At 36.3% G+C, this 17,314-nt stretch overlaps 3 protein-coding genes across 3 annotated transcripts; 2 read left to right on the forward strand and 1 right to left on the reverse strand.

Moving 5' to 3' along the window:
• Nucleotides 1-208: 208 nt before the first annotated feature.
• znf511 (zinc finger protein 511) lies at nucleotides 209-2,654 on the reverse strand. Its single transcript, XM_057342936.1, has 6 exons — nucleotides 2,384-2,654; nucleotides 2,113-2,186; nucleotides 1,742-1,943; nucleotides 822-946; nucleotides 499-684; nucleotides 209-408 (listed from the first exon to the last, which is right to left on the reverse strand). The coding sequence occupies exons 1-6, from the start codon at nucleotides 2,582-2,584 to the stop codon at nucleotides 339-341; spliced, it is 858 nt and encodes a 285-aa protein (XP_057198919.1). The 5' UTR covers nucleotides 2,585-2,654; the 3' UTR covers nucleotides 209-338.
• Nucleotides 2,655-3,346: 692 nt separating this feature from the next.
• On the forward strand, nucleotides 3,347-9,618 carry adam8a (ADAM metallopeptidase domain 8a). Its single transcript, XM_057341896.1, has 25 exons — nucleotides 3,347-3,436; nucleotides 3,555-3,661; nucleotides 3,778-3,851; nucleotides 3,947-4,025; nucleotides 4,108-4,184; nucleotides 4,311-4,494; nucleotides 4,669-4,734; nucleotides 4,849-4,917; nucleotides 5,043-5,212; nucleotides 5,333-5,414; nucleotides 5,519-5,652; nucleotides 5,848-6,025; nucleotides 6,192-6,281; nucleotides 6,536-6,731; nucleotides 6,893-6,959; nucleotides 7,088-7,256; nucleotides 7,355-7,432; nucleotides 7,548-7,632; nucleotides 7,732-7,849; nucleotides 7,930-8,113; nucleotides 8,242-8,277; nucleotides 8,366-8,416; nucleotides 8,486-8,557; nucleotides 8,675-8,749; nucleotides 8,896-9,618. The coding sequence occupies exons 1-25, from the start codon at nucleotides 3,385-3,387 to the stop codon at nucleotides 8,938-8,940; spliced, it is 2,538 nt and encodes an 845-aa protein (XP_057197879.1). The 5' UTR covers nucleotides 3,347-3,384; the 3' UTR covers nucleotides 8,941-9,618.
• Nucleotides 9,619-9,622: 4 nt separating this feature from the next.
• spef1 (sperm flagellar 1) lies at nucleotides 9,623-15,229 on the forward strand. The gene is made up of 7 exons (XM_057342969.1): nucleotides 9,623-9,893; nucleotides 10,082-10,193; nucleotides 10,555-10,711; nucleotides 10,792-10,834; nucleotides 12,635-12,701; nucleotides 12,838-12,934; nucleotides 13,565-15,229. Exons 1-7 carry the CDS (start codon nucleotides 9,776-9,778, stop codon nucleotides 13,673-13,675), a joined length of 705 nt encoding a protein of 234 aa, XP_057198952.1. The 5' UTR covers nucleotides 9,623-9,775; the 3' UTR covers nucleotides 13,676-15,229.
• Nucleotides 15,230-17,314: the final 2,085 nt, after the last annotated feature.

A 17,314-nucleotide genomic window follows, 5' to 3' on the forward strand; every position in this document is an offset into this window, starting at 1 on the left:
CGAACGAGAAATTCATGTGCGCCGTTCACTGGAAGCGTTTAACTATCATATAATTAAGATTTTTAATATACAAAAACAAAAATAGGCTTATTTAAAATAGTTAATACGTATTCAAATATTGATCATATATTTCAGTAAAATATTGTACTTAAGATTTCTCGGAACTGACTGCATTGTTTTGATCTCATTAACTCCAGCTAATGTATAAAGGGGACAGATTGTTTTTAAGGTTGCAAAGTTTAAGTTTTATTGCAAAAATAAAAAATTTAACAAGCAAATGGCTTTTAGTAAGCATTTGAACATAAGATAGATTGTATGCTTTGAATTAAAGCTTCGGCCTACTTCTTCCCTCTTCTTCCTCTAAACCCTCTGACTGAGCCATGGCCAAAGCAGATGGATGATGGAACTCTGAAAAAAAAAAATCAACATAGACTGAGAATCTACAGGTTAATAATAATTAATCATATAATTCTTATATATGATCATGAATCCACCAACCTGTATGAATACAGTGGTTTTGGATTAGTTGTATTCATTGGCTCAGTTTCTACAGTTCTTTTCATGTTTTCTGTCTCTGGTGTCAGGGAGAAATCCATGGATTCCGACTTCTCTGGCTGATTAGCTGATGTTTCACAAACTTCCATTGGTGCATCATTTTGAAGCGGAGTCTTTCTTTCTCGTATTCTGTTGTAGCATATATACAAAATGTTTACTTTTTAAACAAACAGAAGAAAAGGTTTAGAAATAATAGTATATAAATACAACTATAATTTCCTTATTGTGCATTTTACCATAAGTTAAATTCAGCATTATTATCAAACCTTCCACTCTTCTTTGCTCTGTCAAATCTGAAGTCTGCTGGATAGCTGTGTGTTTTAATAAGATGATCTTTTCTCTCTTTGCTGGTTTTGAATTTCAGTCCACATCCTTCAACCAAGCACTCGTACTGAAAATGAATAACAGAAAACAATAAGCACACAGATATTGCAGACAATTTAGTTTAATGAAATTTGTATGTTCAAACATGGTGTGTATGAGAGGAAGGTGAGACAACTAATGTTATGTCCTCTAAATCAGTTTCAGTATCTCACCCACTGAAGCCAACATTGTATCTAACGGAGCTGACTAATGGAAACCAGTAGGTGTCAGTGTAAGATAAGATGCTTGATCTTAAGCAGCAGCTCCGCTGTAAATATTCTTGATGGCCTTAAATGTTTAAAATCAAACTGGCTGTACAAGTCCTTTCAACAATTTAAACTTTTGTCTATCTATAAGTTGTAACTTATTAACTTATTTTAATGAGATAATGAATAAATATATGTTGACATGACTTATTAATCACATAACATTTTGTAATAACAAGTTATTAGTAATAATCTGTGAAAAAAATCAGGATTTCGTCAACACAAATGGTAGCCTATATAAAGTTTATGGAGCATTTCATCTGACAAAGACATATTTTATGGTTAGTGTACCCGACAAAACCGCAGAAATGTTTTGGACCTTGTCTTGGTTAGATAATATACTGTGGGACCAATTAAATACTTATTTAAACAAGGTCTACTAAGTATACTCCTTTTAATACCATGCATATTGATTACTAAATAAAACTGCTTTTATCATTTACATGTGCTTTTATCAGGCACGAAACAATCAATACACGTTAATATTGTAAATGAAGTGACCACACCACACCACTCAATGCAAAATGCATTACTCAATGTAAGTACACAAATATTACCATGCACTGCTTCTCTGCCATGACCTGGAAGAGGGAGTCATGCCACTCCAAGATATGCACGTCCAGTAGTCGATTTGACGGGAAAGAGCGCTTGCAGTTGGAACATACATTGCGATGCAAGGCATTGTAGTGGTGTTCGTATCCTTCCAATGTGTCAAAGAACTGTTTGCAACCAGCGATGTGACATCTGAATTCAGATATGCTATAAAAGGGGTTACGATAGTGACATACTAGTTCTGTTTATAATTATTTATATACATTACCACTTTAGTTGGCTTTATTACAATGGAATATAAAATTAATGTGAATAACGACTCAAGTGTGTTTCTTGTGCTAATTACTGAACAAAATAAAAAACTTACGACACTTACGTTGGGGGTTGGTAATCATCCGCCAAATCCGTTGCGACATCCTGTAGATACATGTGCCGATGTATGTCACCATCCTGTTGACAAACATAGGAACACCGAGAACTCAGGATGTTGGTAAATACAGCAGCGCACCATCACAACGTTACTTAGCAGTCATGCAATGTTCTAATGTCTTCATCATTCTTAAGTAACATATTACGAGCAATTGTTGCTAAATTGGTAGCAATTAAACTTTACTCATACAAACGCCATTGAGCTAACAACAACCTACCTCAAAATATTCATCTTCTGTAGCAACGCGGATTCGTTCAGGTCTGAATGTAAAAGGTGAAGTAGCAATTTCTCTCCCGTTCTCTATTTCTTTCTGTTGAAATGCAACCCATTTGGTCTCCTTGTTTTCAAGTACTGGTATCTTTTCTGCAAGAATTCTTGGTGTTTCTCCCAAAAGTTCAATTAATTCAGGCTGCAGCATAATATCAACATACTCAATGAAGCGACTTTTTTCATGTTTTTGCGTCTCTCGTTCCGTGTCAAACACGTTTCAAAATAAAAGTCACATGGCGGCAAGTGTCACACACGTACGATTTGTGACTTATATTGTAATGGTTTATTTTGGTGTATAACAAAGTCACAAAAAATTATTTTCTTGTCTTTGTTGTTTTCCATAACAATTGATAGTAAGAGCACTCACCAACATACTTATAAACCTGTAGATTTAACTGTTAATAAGAACTGCACTTGCACAATCTAACCACAGGATGTCAGCAAAATCTTAAAATCGAGAGTATATTTCCCTCATCCCACTTTTAAAAGGAATAAGTTATATTTGTAAAAAATTACCCAAGAACGCACATAGGCCTACATTTTGGATGGGATCGTAACCAGGAAAAATGTTAATTTGGTAACCATAACATAGTTGGTCATTTGTTTATCGTTTAATATTAATTATAATATTAACATTAACGTTAAAGCAATACAGTTTTGTGTCGCATACAAGCGAGTAATGGTAGTATAATTAGTAATAGCAATAGTTAACAAATAATTAAATGATTTAAAATAAGATAAAGTAAAGAACTTTATTGCTATACAAAAGAAACCCACCTTGAGTCATTTACAAGGACCTGACTCACTGAGTGACCATAGCTTTTACCGGATGAGGAGGTCGTAGTCTTTTTTTATGGTAATGACAACCGAGGCGGGGCGTAACTTTCAAGTAGTCGATTTCCCAGTTGCCCACGAGTTCACTGGCGAAGTGTCACAGGACATTTAACAATGCAATACACTGGATTATTTATACCATTTTTTACTTTTGTTTATACATGGGGTGAGCAAAAAAATATGTTAATATTTTATACTGTGAATCATTTTTCGTGATTACATAAAAATATTATTATAGCCTTATCATAGGATACTAAATAATTGTTTATTCTAACCTGATTTAGAGAATCTCGAGGCAGCGAATCCAGTTCTTCCTCATGTTATGCACTATGATGTTGTTCGACTTCAAGCACTGAAAGAGCGAGTAAGAAGGAGCACACCTTCTCTGAAGGTCCGGTCATTTTTTTATCTTCAGCATATCGTTATCGGCATATTGTGGCAACTGCTGGTTTGACAAGATGCTGAAGATGTACATTTATTTATGTGTGCGTTCCTTTTCTTCGTTAGACATATCCTGAAAATCTTGAATATGCATTGTCTGTAGATGGGAGAAATTTAACCATTTCTTTGCACAGAAATAAGTAAGACAATCTTATAACAACTTCTTATTGAATATCGAATGTTAACCACATGTGCCTTGTGTTCAAACATGGTCTAAATGTTTTTTTTATCTCAGTGATCTTTTAGGAGAACATTACACTTTGTTACATTATACAGAGGATGGGATTTCAGAAACAAAGTCTTCAGGCAACACTGTATGTTTAAACAGTAAAATAGTCTGTCTCTGTCATCTGTCTTAAACAATATGTTACAATTATTTTATCTTGCACATTTTAGGATCACTGCTACTATCAGGGACACATCCATGACATAGAAGATTCTTCAGTTAGTGTTGGGCTATGCTCTGGAATGCAGTAAATAAACATTTTAATATTAAGTCACAAATGATTATATCCTGAATATCCAATCAAGATGCTAATGCTCAGAATCACACCAACATTTTGCTTTCTTAAAAATATTGTTTCTTCTTGGTTTTGTAGTGGGTTTCTGAGAACAGAAAAGCAAGTTTACTTGATTGAGCCCCTAGAAGAATCTGTGGATGGGAACCATGCTATTTTCAAACAAGAGCATTTAAGGGTCAAGCAGGGGACGTTTGGATACATTAATGACACAGTCTATGACCTTGGCCCACGGTTTAGTGGGCTGTATAAAGGCAAAAATATGGTAATAACCAAGATTCTGTGTAATTGGTTGAATTGGTTTTCAGAGAATAAACTTGAATAAGATTTTTTATTGTATATATACTTACACAGTAGCTTAAAATTATTCCTCAAAACAATGTACAATATTTTTTGCAAATACCAGTTTTACGTCAATATCTTCATTTTTGTGACTCAGAAAAACAAAGCCCTCATTGGTGGACAGCGGGTTGTTGAGATGGCTTTGGTTGTTGATCATGAGGAGGTATGAATGAGGTTTACTACTGTGTTGTGTTTATTGTTAAATATATACTGTATAAGTGTTATATATTAAAAATGATATTATATGTAATGTGTATACTGTATATACCTTTTTCAGTACAAGAAGTTCGGAAGTGTGAAGAAAATTGAAGAAAGAATGATGTTGGTCGCAAACCATGTGGACAAGGTGTGGTATAATACTGGATTGGTTTTATACTAATGTGTATTATGTGGTGTTTGTGGTGTTATGTGGTGTTTAATATGAGATTTTTCAATTGTTTAAACAATGATTATAAAAAAAATCATATTCAGCTTTACAGGCCTTTAAACATACGTGTCAGGTTGGTTGGGATTGAGATTTGGACTAAAAGGGACATGATTATGGTCAGTCCAGTTTCAGATGTGACTCTGAAGAACTTTTTACAATGGCGTCAGGATTACCTTCTCAAAAGAAAGAAGCATGACAATGCCCATTTTATTACGTGAGTCATCTTTACTGCTTTTTTTTAAGATTACCGCATTTTAACTGTCTATTTATTTACTTGGATTTGTAAAAGAATCCCTTAATGGTTTGAAATCTCTTTTTCTTCTTTTCTAATCAGTGGTATCAATTTTGAGGGAACCACAATTGGGTTGGCTACAATGTATGCTATGTGCTCTCAATCCTCTGGTGCTGTGAATCAGGTTTGTTTATGACCATTTTTTTAGTAAAAACATTCCACACGTTAATCTGAAAACAAACTATGGTTGTTGTCAAATATAATGATTTTATGTTTTTCTTTATAAAGGACCATAATGTCAATCCCATTGCAGTGGCTTCTACTATTGCTCATGAAATGGGACATAATCTGGGCATGTCACATGATGATCAAACATGTGGCTGTTCTTCTAGAAATGGTTGTATTATGGGAGAAACCATTGGGTGAGGTTAACTGAAAACACTTTTTTAAAATACATTAGCATACATACATGTAATGCAAACATGGAAACATTTTTTCATACTTTTTTCCAAGTAATTTTCCCCGTAACGTAAACTGCGAATGTGCTTACCCGTGCTTACCTGTTTGTTGAACAGTAAGCCATTAAAGACCATTTTTCCTATACACTTTTTCCACAGGTTTGTCCTCCCAGATGCCTTCAGTACTTGTAGTCAAGCATCCTTAAAGAGTTTCTTGCAAAACTATGACAGCAGCTGTCTTTTAGACATACCGAATGAGAGCGAAATATACGGTGGCCCAGTGTGTGGAAATGCTTTTGTAGAAAAGGGCGAGGAATGTGACTGCGGAACTGTTGAGGTTTGTTGCTTTAAAAAAATTCCCAGTTCTGGCTATTTAGTTTCAAGGATGACATCACTAAAGTACTGCTTGTGCAGTATATAAATATACTGTACATGTGCTTATGCTTATGCAAAACATTTGTCCTTTTGTTCATCCAAATAATTTTGATTTTATATGATTTTAGGAATGCAACAATCCCTGCTGCAATGCCTCCACCTGTCAGCTGACCAAAGGTTCCCATTGTGCACATGGAGAGTGTTGCCATAATTGCCAGGTATCAACCACACACAGCCTAAAACGGCAGCTTATTTTTCTTTATGAATGCATAAAATGAATTAAAATCCTAGTCAAGTCAGTTCACTTGGCAGCCATCATCTTCAGCCATTAGTGCATCACAAACGTTGTTTCTTACACAGAAATATTGCAGAAAAGCTACTGTCACACTGTCATCAAACAGCAGTAACAGCCAAAGTGAAAGCTTTGTGAAATTAGCTTGTTGTCTTGACATTTCTTAATTCTCTTCTTAAGCTGAAGCAAATGGGCAGTCTGTGCAGAAAAAGTGCTCATGACTGTGATTTGGAAGAGTACTGTACAGGAGAATCAGCCTTCTGTCCCAAAGATGACTATAAGATGAACGGACTGCCCTGCAATTATAATCAGGGTTACTGTTACAATGGACAATGTCCAACACATAAGGAACATTGCAAGTTGCTGTGGGGATCAGGTACTGTTTTCATTTATTGAAAAAACACTGCATTATGGTGGCTTTCTATGCATTAAAAAAAATTGTCTAGAGCGCTGTTGTTAATATATTTTTAAAGTTTCATGCATAAAGTTAGGAATGAGAAAATAAAATGATAATATATCATCTTGTAATATATTCAGATGCTGAGGTAGATGTTGATACCTGCTTTCATAACAATGTAATGGACAGAACATCCAAGAGTGCTGAGTAAGTAATTTAGATTCTAATAGAACTTTGAATTTGGTGGATGAAAACCAAAATAATATTTTAGAAACCTTCAATTATTTTCTGGTGACCTGCTTTGTAATGACTCAAGATTATGTCTCAATCTACAGGCACATGAAATGTGGTAAAATATATTGTGCTGGTGGGAAAGAATTTCCCATAACAAAAAACAAAATTCAAGTGACCATGAGATCAAGAATCTGCTACATGGCTGTCGATCCCTCACCAACAGAAGACTTAGGGATGGTTCCAGCAGGCACCAAATGTGGTACAAATAAGGCAAGTAAATAATAAAGCATTATCTTTATTGATAACATCTTTCTTTGTCATATAAAAGGATATTTATGTAATCGAACAAAATTTATTATTTCTTACAGGTGTGTTACAACAGCCTTTGCCAGGACATTAGTTTATATGGCACTGAGAAATGTTCAGACAAATGCAACGGCCGTGGGGTGTGTACATTGTTTCTTTTTCCATATCTGTATAATATTTTTAAATGTGTACTGGCAGAATTGTTGAAAAGCGTAATTACATATACTGTTTGTTATGTTTTACACATTTACATAGGTGTGTAACCATGAGAGGGAATGTCACTGTGATCCAGGCTGGGCACCACCCTATTGTGATGTTAAACTCTCAGAACTTTCAAAAAGTAAACCGTTCACTTCCTGACCATATTAGCATTACTTTATGTTGTCTGAGCCAATCCAGTCTTTTAGTATTTTAACAAACATGTTATTTTCATTTACAGTGAAAAATGCTGTCATAATTGCTGTGGCCACATCTGTGGTCATCATGGGCCTGATCGTTGTTATCACTGGAGTGGTGATGTATTGCAGGAACAAAAAAGCGGCATTTACAAAGAAAATGTAGGTTGGCTCGCCAAATGAGATTAATGATCAGTTTGAAGTTTTATTAAAGGATGTTATGTTTTTTTATCTTCAAACAGAACTTTGAAGGACCTCCATACTTCCTCAGGCCAGTGCAATCCAGCATTCCAACCAAGCAGTGCAAAGAACAGCCCCAAGTACATAAGACCACGTATCGGTCAACCAGCTTTCCTGGAGTCATCTGCAACTGTGTCTTGCAAACCTCTGTTTGCTCAAACTGTACCCTCTAGACCAGCACCTCTGGTAAGCTTTTTCATTTGCCCCTAAAAACAAGCTGTTGAGTTTGTGTTTCACACTAAAAGTGCTTACATTGCACAATAAAAGAATGTCATGATAAAACACAAAACCTGACCCATCTTTCTCATGCACAGCCTCCAAGTCAGACACCACAAACCAGAACAGAACAGGTACTACGTCTCGCAAGATGCTAAGTAGAAATATTTTAATCTATTCTTGTTTCGCTAAAAAATGACATATACTTTCATATTCTTTTAGATTGCAAAACCTTTCACACCTGCGGTTTCCAGAAACATTCATCCAGTTCAGGTGAGGCCTTGTCAATATTACTTAATAACTTGTTAAAGCTGCTTTATAACAGGTAAATTTTTTATTCAGGAAATAACACTGCTCCCACCATCCAAACCACTTCCTCCATCAAAACCTTTACCCCCACTCACATCTAAACATGTAAGTGGTCATTTATTTAACATTTACTTGAACAATTTAGTCAACAGCAAGCACTCCACCCTATACTGACATAAATACCATCCAACGCTATTATCCTATTCTTGTTTTCACTACTAGGTGACTATGCCAAATAGACCTCCACTTTCTCCTGCAAAACCCACAGGAATACAACCAGCTTATACTCCACCTCAGGTGAATTATATTTTTGCTTTCCCTTATTTTTGTAACTTTTCCTGGAAACATTTCTGCAATTTAATTCTGACTATAAAACCAACTGATAATTTGATAAACCTAACTGATAAATTACCCAAGTCTTTTGAATGCTCTTTGTCATCCAGGCAATACAGAAAGTAGCACTGAAGCCTCCTGTCAGGCCCAGATGACGTGGAACAGAAGGAGTTACTCCGAATCATTAAGAGCTTCATAAGAATCTTCATATGCAAACCTTATGACTCTGAACAAGAGTGAAGCTACAGAATATTTCAGTTTTGGACTCCCAACACTCAACATTTGTATTTGCACTCTTTCTAAGACTCTGTCCTTTACGCTCCTGGTACGACTTGTTTAAAACGAATGGTAGGCTATTTGTAGCAGTGTACAGTTGTCAGCAAAAAATATCAATTTAGAGCATTCAATATCCATATGATTTCAGTCCTCTCTTCCCATTCCACATCACGTTGCCTCTCATAGAACAGATAGGGGTTATATGTAATTGAAACTTTATTTCAAGGGCATAAGTGGTACTTGTAATTCAGTTTATAACACATAAAACTACTGGATTTCACAGTGATGCACAAATCAGCACACACATTTATTTGTTCGTATTGTTTATTATTTATACATTTTATATATCTATCTTTATTTTGTACTTTAGTTGTGTTTTTGCACCCAAAGACAATTAAGTCAAATCTGTGTTTTTGCCCACCTCGTATTGTGTTCAATCTTGCTATGCTCTCAGCTGGTCTGATTTTACTGTCTGTAAATCTATCAATATAACATTAATTACAGTATGTTCAATTTTTTGCTATAATAAAGGTTTAACTTTCTCCCGTGATGTACAATCGTTTGTCGATTTCGATTATTTTGAACGAGGAACGAGAAAAATGACCTCTGTCGGGTCCTGTAGCTTTGCAGTTGCCTAGCAACGGCTCAAACAACCTTACCAATACTGTGGAATACTGAAGAATACTTCAAAATAACGCAAATAAAACTTTTCAAATGATGGATGGGTCTAGACGGATAGACGAAGAAACTTTGCAGGATGTCTACGCGTGGATAGATAAAATACCTCTCTCCAAACCAAAACGGAACATTGCGCGAGATTTTAGCGATGGAGGTATTTACTGTAGCTGTTTTCATAAACAAAACAAAAGGGCTAGCAAACTTCTCGTATTATTTTATTGTATTAATTTATGTATTACGTATTTATTTAATTATTTGTGGTGTCATTCATTCTTATACCAACTACTTAAATATCGTACGCATAGATTAGCAAATTAATATTTTAACAATTTTCACACGCAGTTATGGCTGCAGAAGTTGTGAAGCATTTCTTCCCTAAATTAGTGGATCTGCACAACTACACGGCCACACATTCCACGCAACAGAAGCTGTGTAACTGGAGCACTCTGAATAGGCAAGTGTATTTATTTTTTCTCCACGCAGACAGTAAGGCAAACATCTCAATGCTTATCTGCCCCCCCGCATGTCGCAATCCCCAGAGGATTGAAGGAATGTGACATTACACCTCAGCAATAACACTGAGGGACATGAGATCTCCCGCTGAACGTTTAACACTGTCTGGCTTAGTAAGATTTAGTAAACTGTCTACCTAGACAACAATTTCGAGATTCATATTTCGTAAAGTATTTACGAGGGAGAAAATAAGTAGGGTGGTTACTGTTTGTTGCATGACAAAAGGAATCCTGCACTCATAGTCGTGAAAACATATTAGTAAAAATGTATCAAAACAAGAGTACACGTTGTTCTCATTTCAGAAAAGTTTTTTCCAAGCTGAACTTCAATGTACCTCTGGACACAGTCAAGAAGATAGTTGTCAGCACAGCAGGCTACATTGAACCAGTTCTATGCTCTTTGAGAGAGAAGATAGAGGAGAGGAAAGCAGAAAAGCTATTACATGTAGAAGGCACACAGGTGAGTTGCTGTTTAGGTCTGTGTGCTTGTATTTATAGAGAGTGTGTGCCGTTTTAACCCTATAATATATTTTTTCATAGGACTTGGAATATTACAGCATTACAAATGGACAACGGAGATCAGGTAGATTCTCTAGAACTAGCACTAAAGTGGAAGAAGCTCTGACAAGATAAAATCAAACCCAGACCTCTTCAGAAAATGATTGTGATACAAACCTATTGTGACATAATTCAGATAAATAACAACAAAGGAGCATGGAGTGGTTTATACAGTACATATAGGCTACATGTGAAAACTATAATTACAACAAAAGGATGAACACAAGCAGAGGCATGAAAACAATAAAAAAAAAGATAGAATTTAAATTAAAACATATCGTCGCTGTCCTTCCAAAACCTCGGATGTCCAAATTTGCTGTTTTTCAGGAAATGGAAAAAAACACTGTACTTTTTAAATGATTAAATACTGTGTTGTCAAAGTTGACTTTTTAATACATTTTAGTGGTTAGATATTTGCAAAACCCAGTGACAAACATAAAAGGTCACTTATTAAAATGATTTATGGCAATAACAAAAAATCACGAAATATGGAGATACAAGGTTTCAGAAGCACAGCAGCGATGTGAAAATGAGATATGAAAATCAACCACAAATATCCACAACACCCTTATATCTTTCATGCATTCGCGTGCGTGTGCACTTTTAATCACATATAAGGCAATGGTTCACCAATTTTACCACCCACCTAACAGAGGCAGATGAAGTCAGTATTGCAGATGTTGTCATCATGTAGTCGGTGTTATACGAAGATTTGTAAAAACTGTAGCAGTATAAGATTTAAGGAAGCCAAGCTTCATGAGGTCAGCGGTCATAGATATTCTGATCATCTGTCATGCATTATTACTCAGAATAATAACCATTGTCTCAGCAGACCACAAACCAACATTTTAAAACAACAAGAAAGATGTCAGCAAGATTATTTTTATGATGTTCAGTTGTTAGCTTAGGATGACAAAAAATGTAGAATGTTGTAATGCACATGTAGAATGAAAGAAAAAAGTCAGTTGTGTTTATATATAGAATATAGAACAAATGTACTGCATTGTCAGCAGTCTTAAACTGAGGGGGGTTAGGTATGTCAGCTCTCTGTTTCCCAAACCTCATCACCAGGAAGTCTTGGCTGTATCATTTAATTTCTTATTTTCATGATGAAAATGTGATACATATAACCTTCACCGGATAGCCCTTATTAGGTTTAAAACCCTTAAGGTCATAGCAAACTGAAGCCAACAGTGCTGTTGATGCTATTATGGGACCATAAGGCTAGATTGTTTGTGATACATCATATTATCAAAAGTTCATTTCTGTTGGGAAACACAGGTCCTGTGCCTCAGAAGGTATTGTTCCTTCCTTGTTGGATGTTTATAGGGTGAAGCACAGCTGGTGTTGATGGTTCAAAGCTTAGTGCCAAATAAAATTTTCCTGCTCAGCAGTTACAATAGACTTTAGTCTGGTGCCCTGTCAATGGCTTTAATGGGTTCAAATGAGGTCTAATTAGTTTAGCCTTCCTGGCTAAGTAATTCTTCTCATGAGCCTGAAAATCTTAAAGTATGGGGGAGTAAAACTAATTTGGAGGGAGAGAGGAAATTGATGCAGGGTGTTATAGGGGTGAAGTCTCCGTGCCTGAAATTAGCCAGAAGGGATTCTGAAGCAGCTCTTTTTGCCAAGATCTAACACCCGCAGCAGTGAGATGTGAGCTTTCCTTGTATCAGCATTGTTTGCCTTTTGTAACGTATTTTATTTTGAACAACCAATGGTTTTGAAGCCGAACAAGTAACATGCATTGCTATACCCTATAGATGTAGAAACAGTTGTGTAATTTTTCAAATAAACTATATTTTTTGTTTCTCTGACATTTCAACAGAAAATCATCAGATTATAGACACCATGCAAACCAATACTGCTATAGTGAAGAAGACAGCAAAAGTCAGGTATGCATTGCCATACCTTCAGAAACCTTTAAAAAAGATATAGCATTTCTTAATAGAAGAGTGATTTTAACCTAACAGGACTATTTGAATCACAAGGTTAAACAGTAAAAATCCAGTTGTTGTAAATTTTGTTTAGTACTGCTGCAAACATAGGACCTAATGTGAATCCAGCCTTCCAATTGCTCTTGGATGACAAGGAGCAGGCCATTTTGGCTTTACAAGAGACTGTTGAGGTGAGTCGCTCACTTTTAAATAATGTCAACTTAATTAAACTGTTTTGATGAATTAAAGGGATTTTGTGTCACATTTATGTTAAAATACTGCCGTGCAGCTTCTTGACATATAAAATGGATTTCCTTGATAAAATGTACATTTTGCTATCTGTCTAAAGCCCTCAAGTTACTTTGAGCACCTTTTGCAAACACTGCAGCTGGCGAAAGACGCATATGTCACAAAAGGAAATGTGCAATTTGTTAGAGATTGCTATATCAAGATGAATGTGAATGAGTCACTATGAGATCAACAGCGATTTGTGTAAAAGACGTGACCATTTTTTAGTTCAAAAGTTGATAATTGTTTCAAGTTGGTAATTAAATTGTTTGTAAAAGACGTGACCATTTTTAAGTTCAATAGTTCAAAGGTGATAATCGTTTAAATTTATAAATGTTTCCATCAATTTAAGCATTATCAATAATTGGTTTCCTTTCTTCGTCAGTAAAACTCAATGTTTCTCTGAAAGGAAGTGTTTCAAACAGTTGCAGTATGATTGTGACATCAGTAGCCTTTAACTGAACACTGAGAAATCTTTGGTTTTAAAAACACCATGATTGAATATTTCTTAAATATGTTTTACTTTGCTCTAGATTTTACAGATAAAGGTCAACAAATTGGAGCACCTTCTGCATCTAAAAGATCTTCGCATCGAGGACCTGACCAAGCACTCAGAGCGATACAAGACCCGTAACAACACATGATCATGTGAAACAATGTCAATTTTTCTGATCACCACAGAACATAGATCTGTTCTCCTTTTGTTTAGTTTTTCTTTGTGTGTATGCCACCATTTTGACAAATAACGTTCAACTAACCTTAAAAAGTAAATGCACTAAGCACTGAAAAAGGATTACTATTAATATTATAATAGTTTTCTTCTTGCATTGAGCATTTTACATTGTTTGTAAGCCACCATATTATCCTTATCATGTGAAAAGACTTAATGCAGTATAGAACGAAAACTGTACCAGGGCCTGCCAGGTTTGTGGCTCATTTGCCTGCAGTTGTTAGACTGAAAACAAAAGATTTATATTAAAGGAGAATTTCATGTCTATTTTTTTTCATTTTAAAGTAAATTCCAAATTCATGGAATCTGATTTTATTTTCTGTGATTTGTTGATTCACTATGGCTACGTGCACACATGCATGATTTGAAGATATTTTTAAGCAGGTTTCATTCTCCTTTCCTCAAAAACACATCAAGAAGTCCCAATACTGTAATTACTTTTTTTGTGTGTGTTTAATTTTCCATTTTTTGAGTGAATCTTCCAGCTAAATGCCTACTCATTTGGGGTAAAGCTTTGTAATAACTGATTCTTAAGGAAGTTGCATCTTGGAAAGGGTTGCATCGTCATGTGCAGATTGTGGGGTAAGAGTTAAGAATATTGAGAGAATTTTAAGAGTTTATTTTGTTTATTTACTGGCTCTCTGTATTAGACCGTGCACATTCCATGACTCAAAAGTAATTTGTTATTTATCAGATGCTTTTTAGGCAAACCTTTGGGTAACGCAGATCCTAAACCATCGCATTATGCTGCACTATTGAACTTTAATGCCAATGTTATTAGTCTGTAATTTGTTACCCTTTTGGTTAGTATACGGGATTGCTTTGTGTGTGTCTCATGAGGCATGTGTTTACATAAAGATCAACCCAATGTGGAAACTTTAGATATGTAAACAGTTCTGCAGCATAGAGTTAAGAGAGGAAAACTGCACTCTAGATTTAGTTAAAAATCCATATTAATTATTAGAGTTTTTAAGATTGTGTGAATAATCCTGGATGTATCCAAAAAGAGATATATTTCTTACAGGAATAAAATTAAGAAGCAGACACCCTTCTCTTGTGTCTGTGAAGTTATCGGTGCTCTCAGATGACTCAGACTGAGCTCTCAGACTTGTTGAGTGTGGAGGGACTGTTGGAATTTGAGGTTGGATCTTTTGAGTGGTACAGCAGCAGTAAAGCTCTCTGAGTCATTCTGAATTGCAATCATGTGCATGCTTGAGCCCCTCAGCATACAGACTCCATATGAAGAATACTGTGAGAACATCTTTAATGGGACATGCTCTCATGAGGAGAGAATGAGTTTAATGCTCCCTCTGGCCTCTAACAATGTTTCATATTGAAGTCCTTTAAAGTGAAGATAAGAAACATGTATAAAAGGACTGAACGGGGGCAGAATGGAGGTCAAGTCACTGATTAAATTGTTGTATTAATCCACTTCAGAGGGGCTTTCCAGGAATTGTATTGTGTGAATTTACTTCTTCAATTTTAAAAATGAATCAGTTTCATGTGTGCTTGTTCAGTAAATTATTTATGCAGTTTATTTCACAACTTAAGCTTCGAAATCAGTGTCGAGTTTTGCAATTTACGAATTCACAAAACTTTAAAATTATGTTTTTGCATACTATCTCAAAAACATTGGTCTTCTTTAGTCAGCATGGAAATGTATATTAAATAAATATTTTTATTTATAATATTCTATTAAAGGACCACTAGATCATTCCAGCATCAGTGTGAACATCAGTACAGCTAAGTACAAGAATTATGACAATGTCCGACAACAGCAGACACTTGATTTACAACCCAAAAGTCTTCACTGCTGTGTTTGCTTGGGTTTGATCTGCAGAGACATTCAACCCTAGTGTTTATTATGAGAATGTATCAACATTTTGAAGGCTGAGAATATCATGTCAAGTAAAGAGACAATAATAGCATTTCTGCACACAGTGAAAACAAACAAAAAACAAGGCATGAAACGGTGCATTCATGAAAATGTGATGGTACAGTTCCAAGGAAGAAAAAATGATTTGTTTAACATACTTCAGATGTAAGGAATACCCTTGATTACTGTCCCTGAGCATCTGTTTCTATTCAGACTAAGATATGACTGTCTACAATTCTCTTTCTTTTATGTCTTTGTAAAATTAACGAAGGGTGGCAATATACAACAATGGAGCAATGTACAACACTAAGTGAACTGTAAAAGTTCTATAGGCCTAAATAAGAATGCCTTTTTACACCAGGTGCAAATTGGCATGTTTTTGTGTTTCCCATTCTTTAGTCACTTCCTTAGGATGATGTAATATAGGAAATAGCTCTGATTGACAGTGGAAGAGTTTAAGCGTTTATTTTCAATGTGTCTATGATGTGACGGCTGTGGCTGAAGGACAGTAACATAACAATCTTCAATTTGTTTAACTTTGTGTCATGTGTATCTGAAAACAAGCTGTTTGCTGTCATTAGTGACTTCAGATCCGTCAGTAAATATCAAGTCCTCTAAATGAAATGCTTACTGCTCAAAGCACAGAGACGAATACATTACTTGTCGTGATCGTGGCAGAAGAACCCAAATGCAGGCAGGCAGTGAAGGGGTTAACAGACAAGACTTTAATAAATAAAGAACAAACAAAATACCCACGAGGGGGTGACACGAAAACAAACTTGAAAATAAAAGACTTCCCACGAGGGGGACAAAACGAAAACAAGAAAAGTAAAAACTAAACTAAAGGACACGACCAAACGTCTTAAATCAAACACACGACAAGGGTAAAGCACAACACTCACGGAACACGGGCACGGCTAGGAACAAGGAACACTCGACGAGGTAAACAGAACATACAAAACGTAACATAGTACATCCAAGCGACATGGTACAGGGATACATACGCGAGCACAGGACAATGAAACATGAGGGTATATAAAGAGAACACAAACGAGGGATAACGACAAGGGGCAGGTGTGCTTAATCAAACACTCAGGGAAAGATTACGAGGAAACGAGATGGCGGGAACAGAGACGAGACACTGGAGAGAACGCATATTATTGTCAAAAGGACAATAATATGTTTCTCTCCACACATAACCAAAGACTTTGCCATGGCTCTGCCACAGGACCAAGAAAAACATGACTAAAGAAGCAGAGCCATGACAGAAGCCCCCCCTTTAATGAGCACCTCCAGGTGCTCACCAAGGGGTAGACGGACAGGACAAGGAAGACTGAGACAAAGACAAGACCAGACAAAACATGGAGAACAGAATCAGTGGAAGACAAGACAAAATAACAATGGGACTAGGGTGGGACATCAAAAATAACAAACATGGGAGGGGGGGTGGGGCCAAACAAGGGCCCATAGGGGGCAGTCCATGGGAGTGGGGAGAAGTCCCAGTCCCCGGCTGCGCTCGAGGGCGCGGAGTCCTGGGGGACTTAGGGGGAGTCCTGGGGGGGACAGTCTTTGGCCCTGGGAGTCTCCCAGGGACTGGCTGGAAGGCCGGCTGGAAAGGGCTTGACGCCGGCTGGAAGGCCGGCTGGACAGGGCTTGACGCCGGCTGGAAGGCCGGCT

Source organism: Triplophysa rosa, linkage group LG9 (genome assembly GCF_024868665.1).
Source record: "Triplophysa rosa linkage group LG9, Trosa_1v2, whole genome shotgun sequence".
In the NCBI taxonomy this organism is placed as follows: domain Eukaryota; kingdom Metazoa; phylum Chordata; class Actinopteri; order Cypriniformes; family Nemacheilidae; genus Triplophysa; species Triplophysa rosa.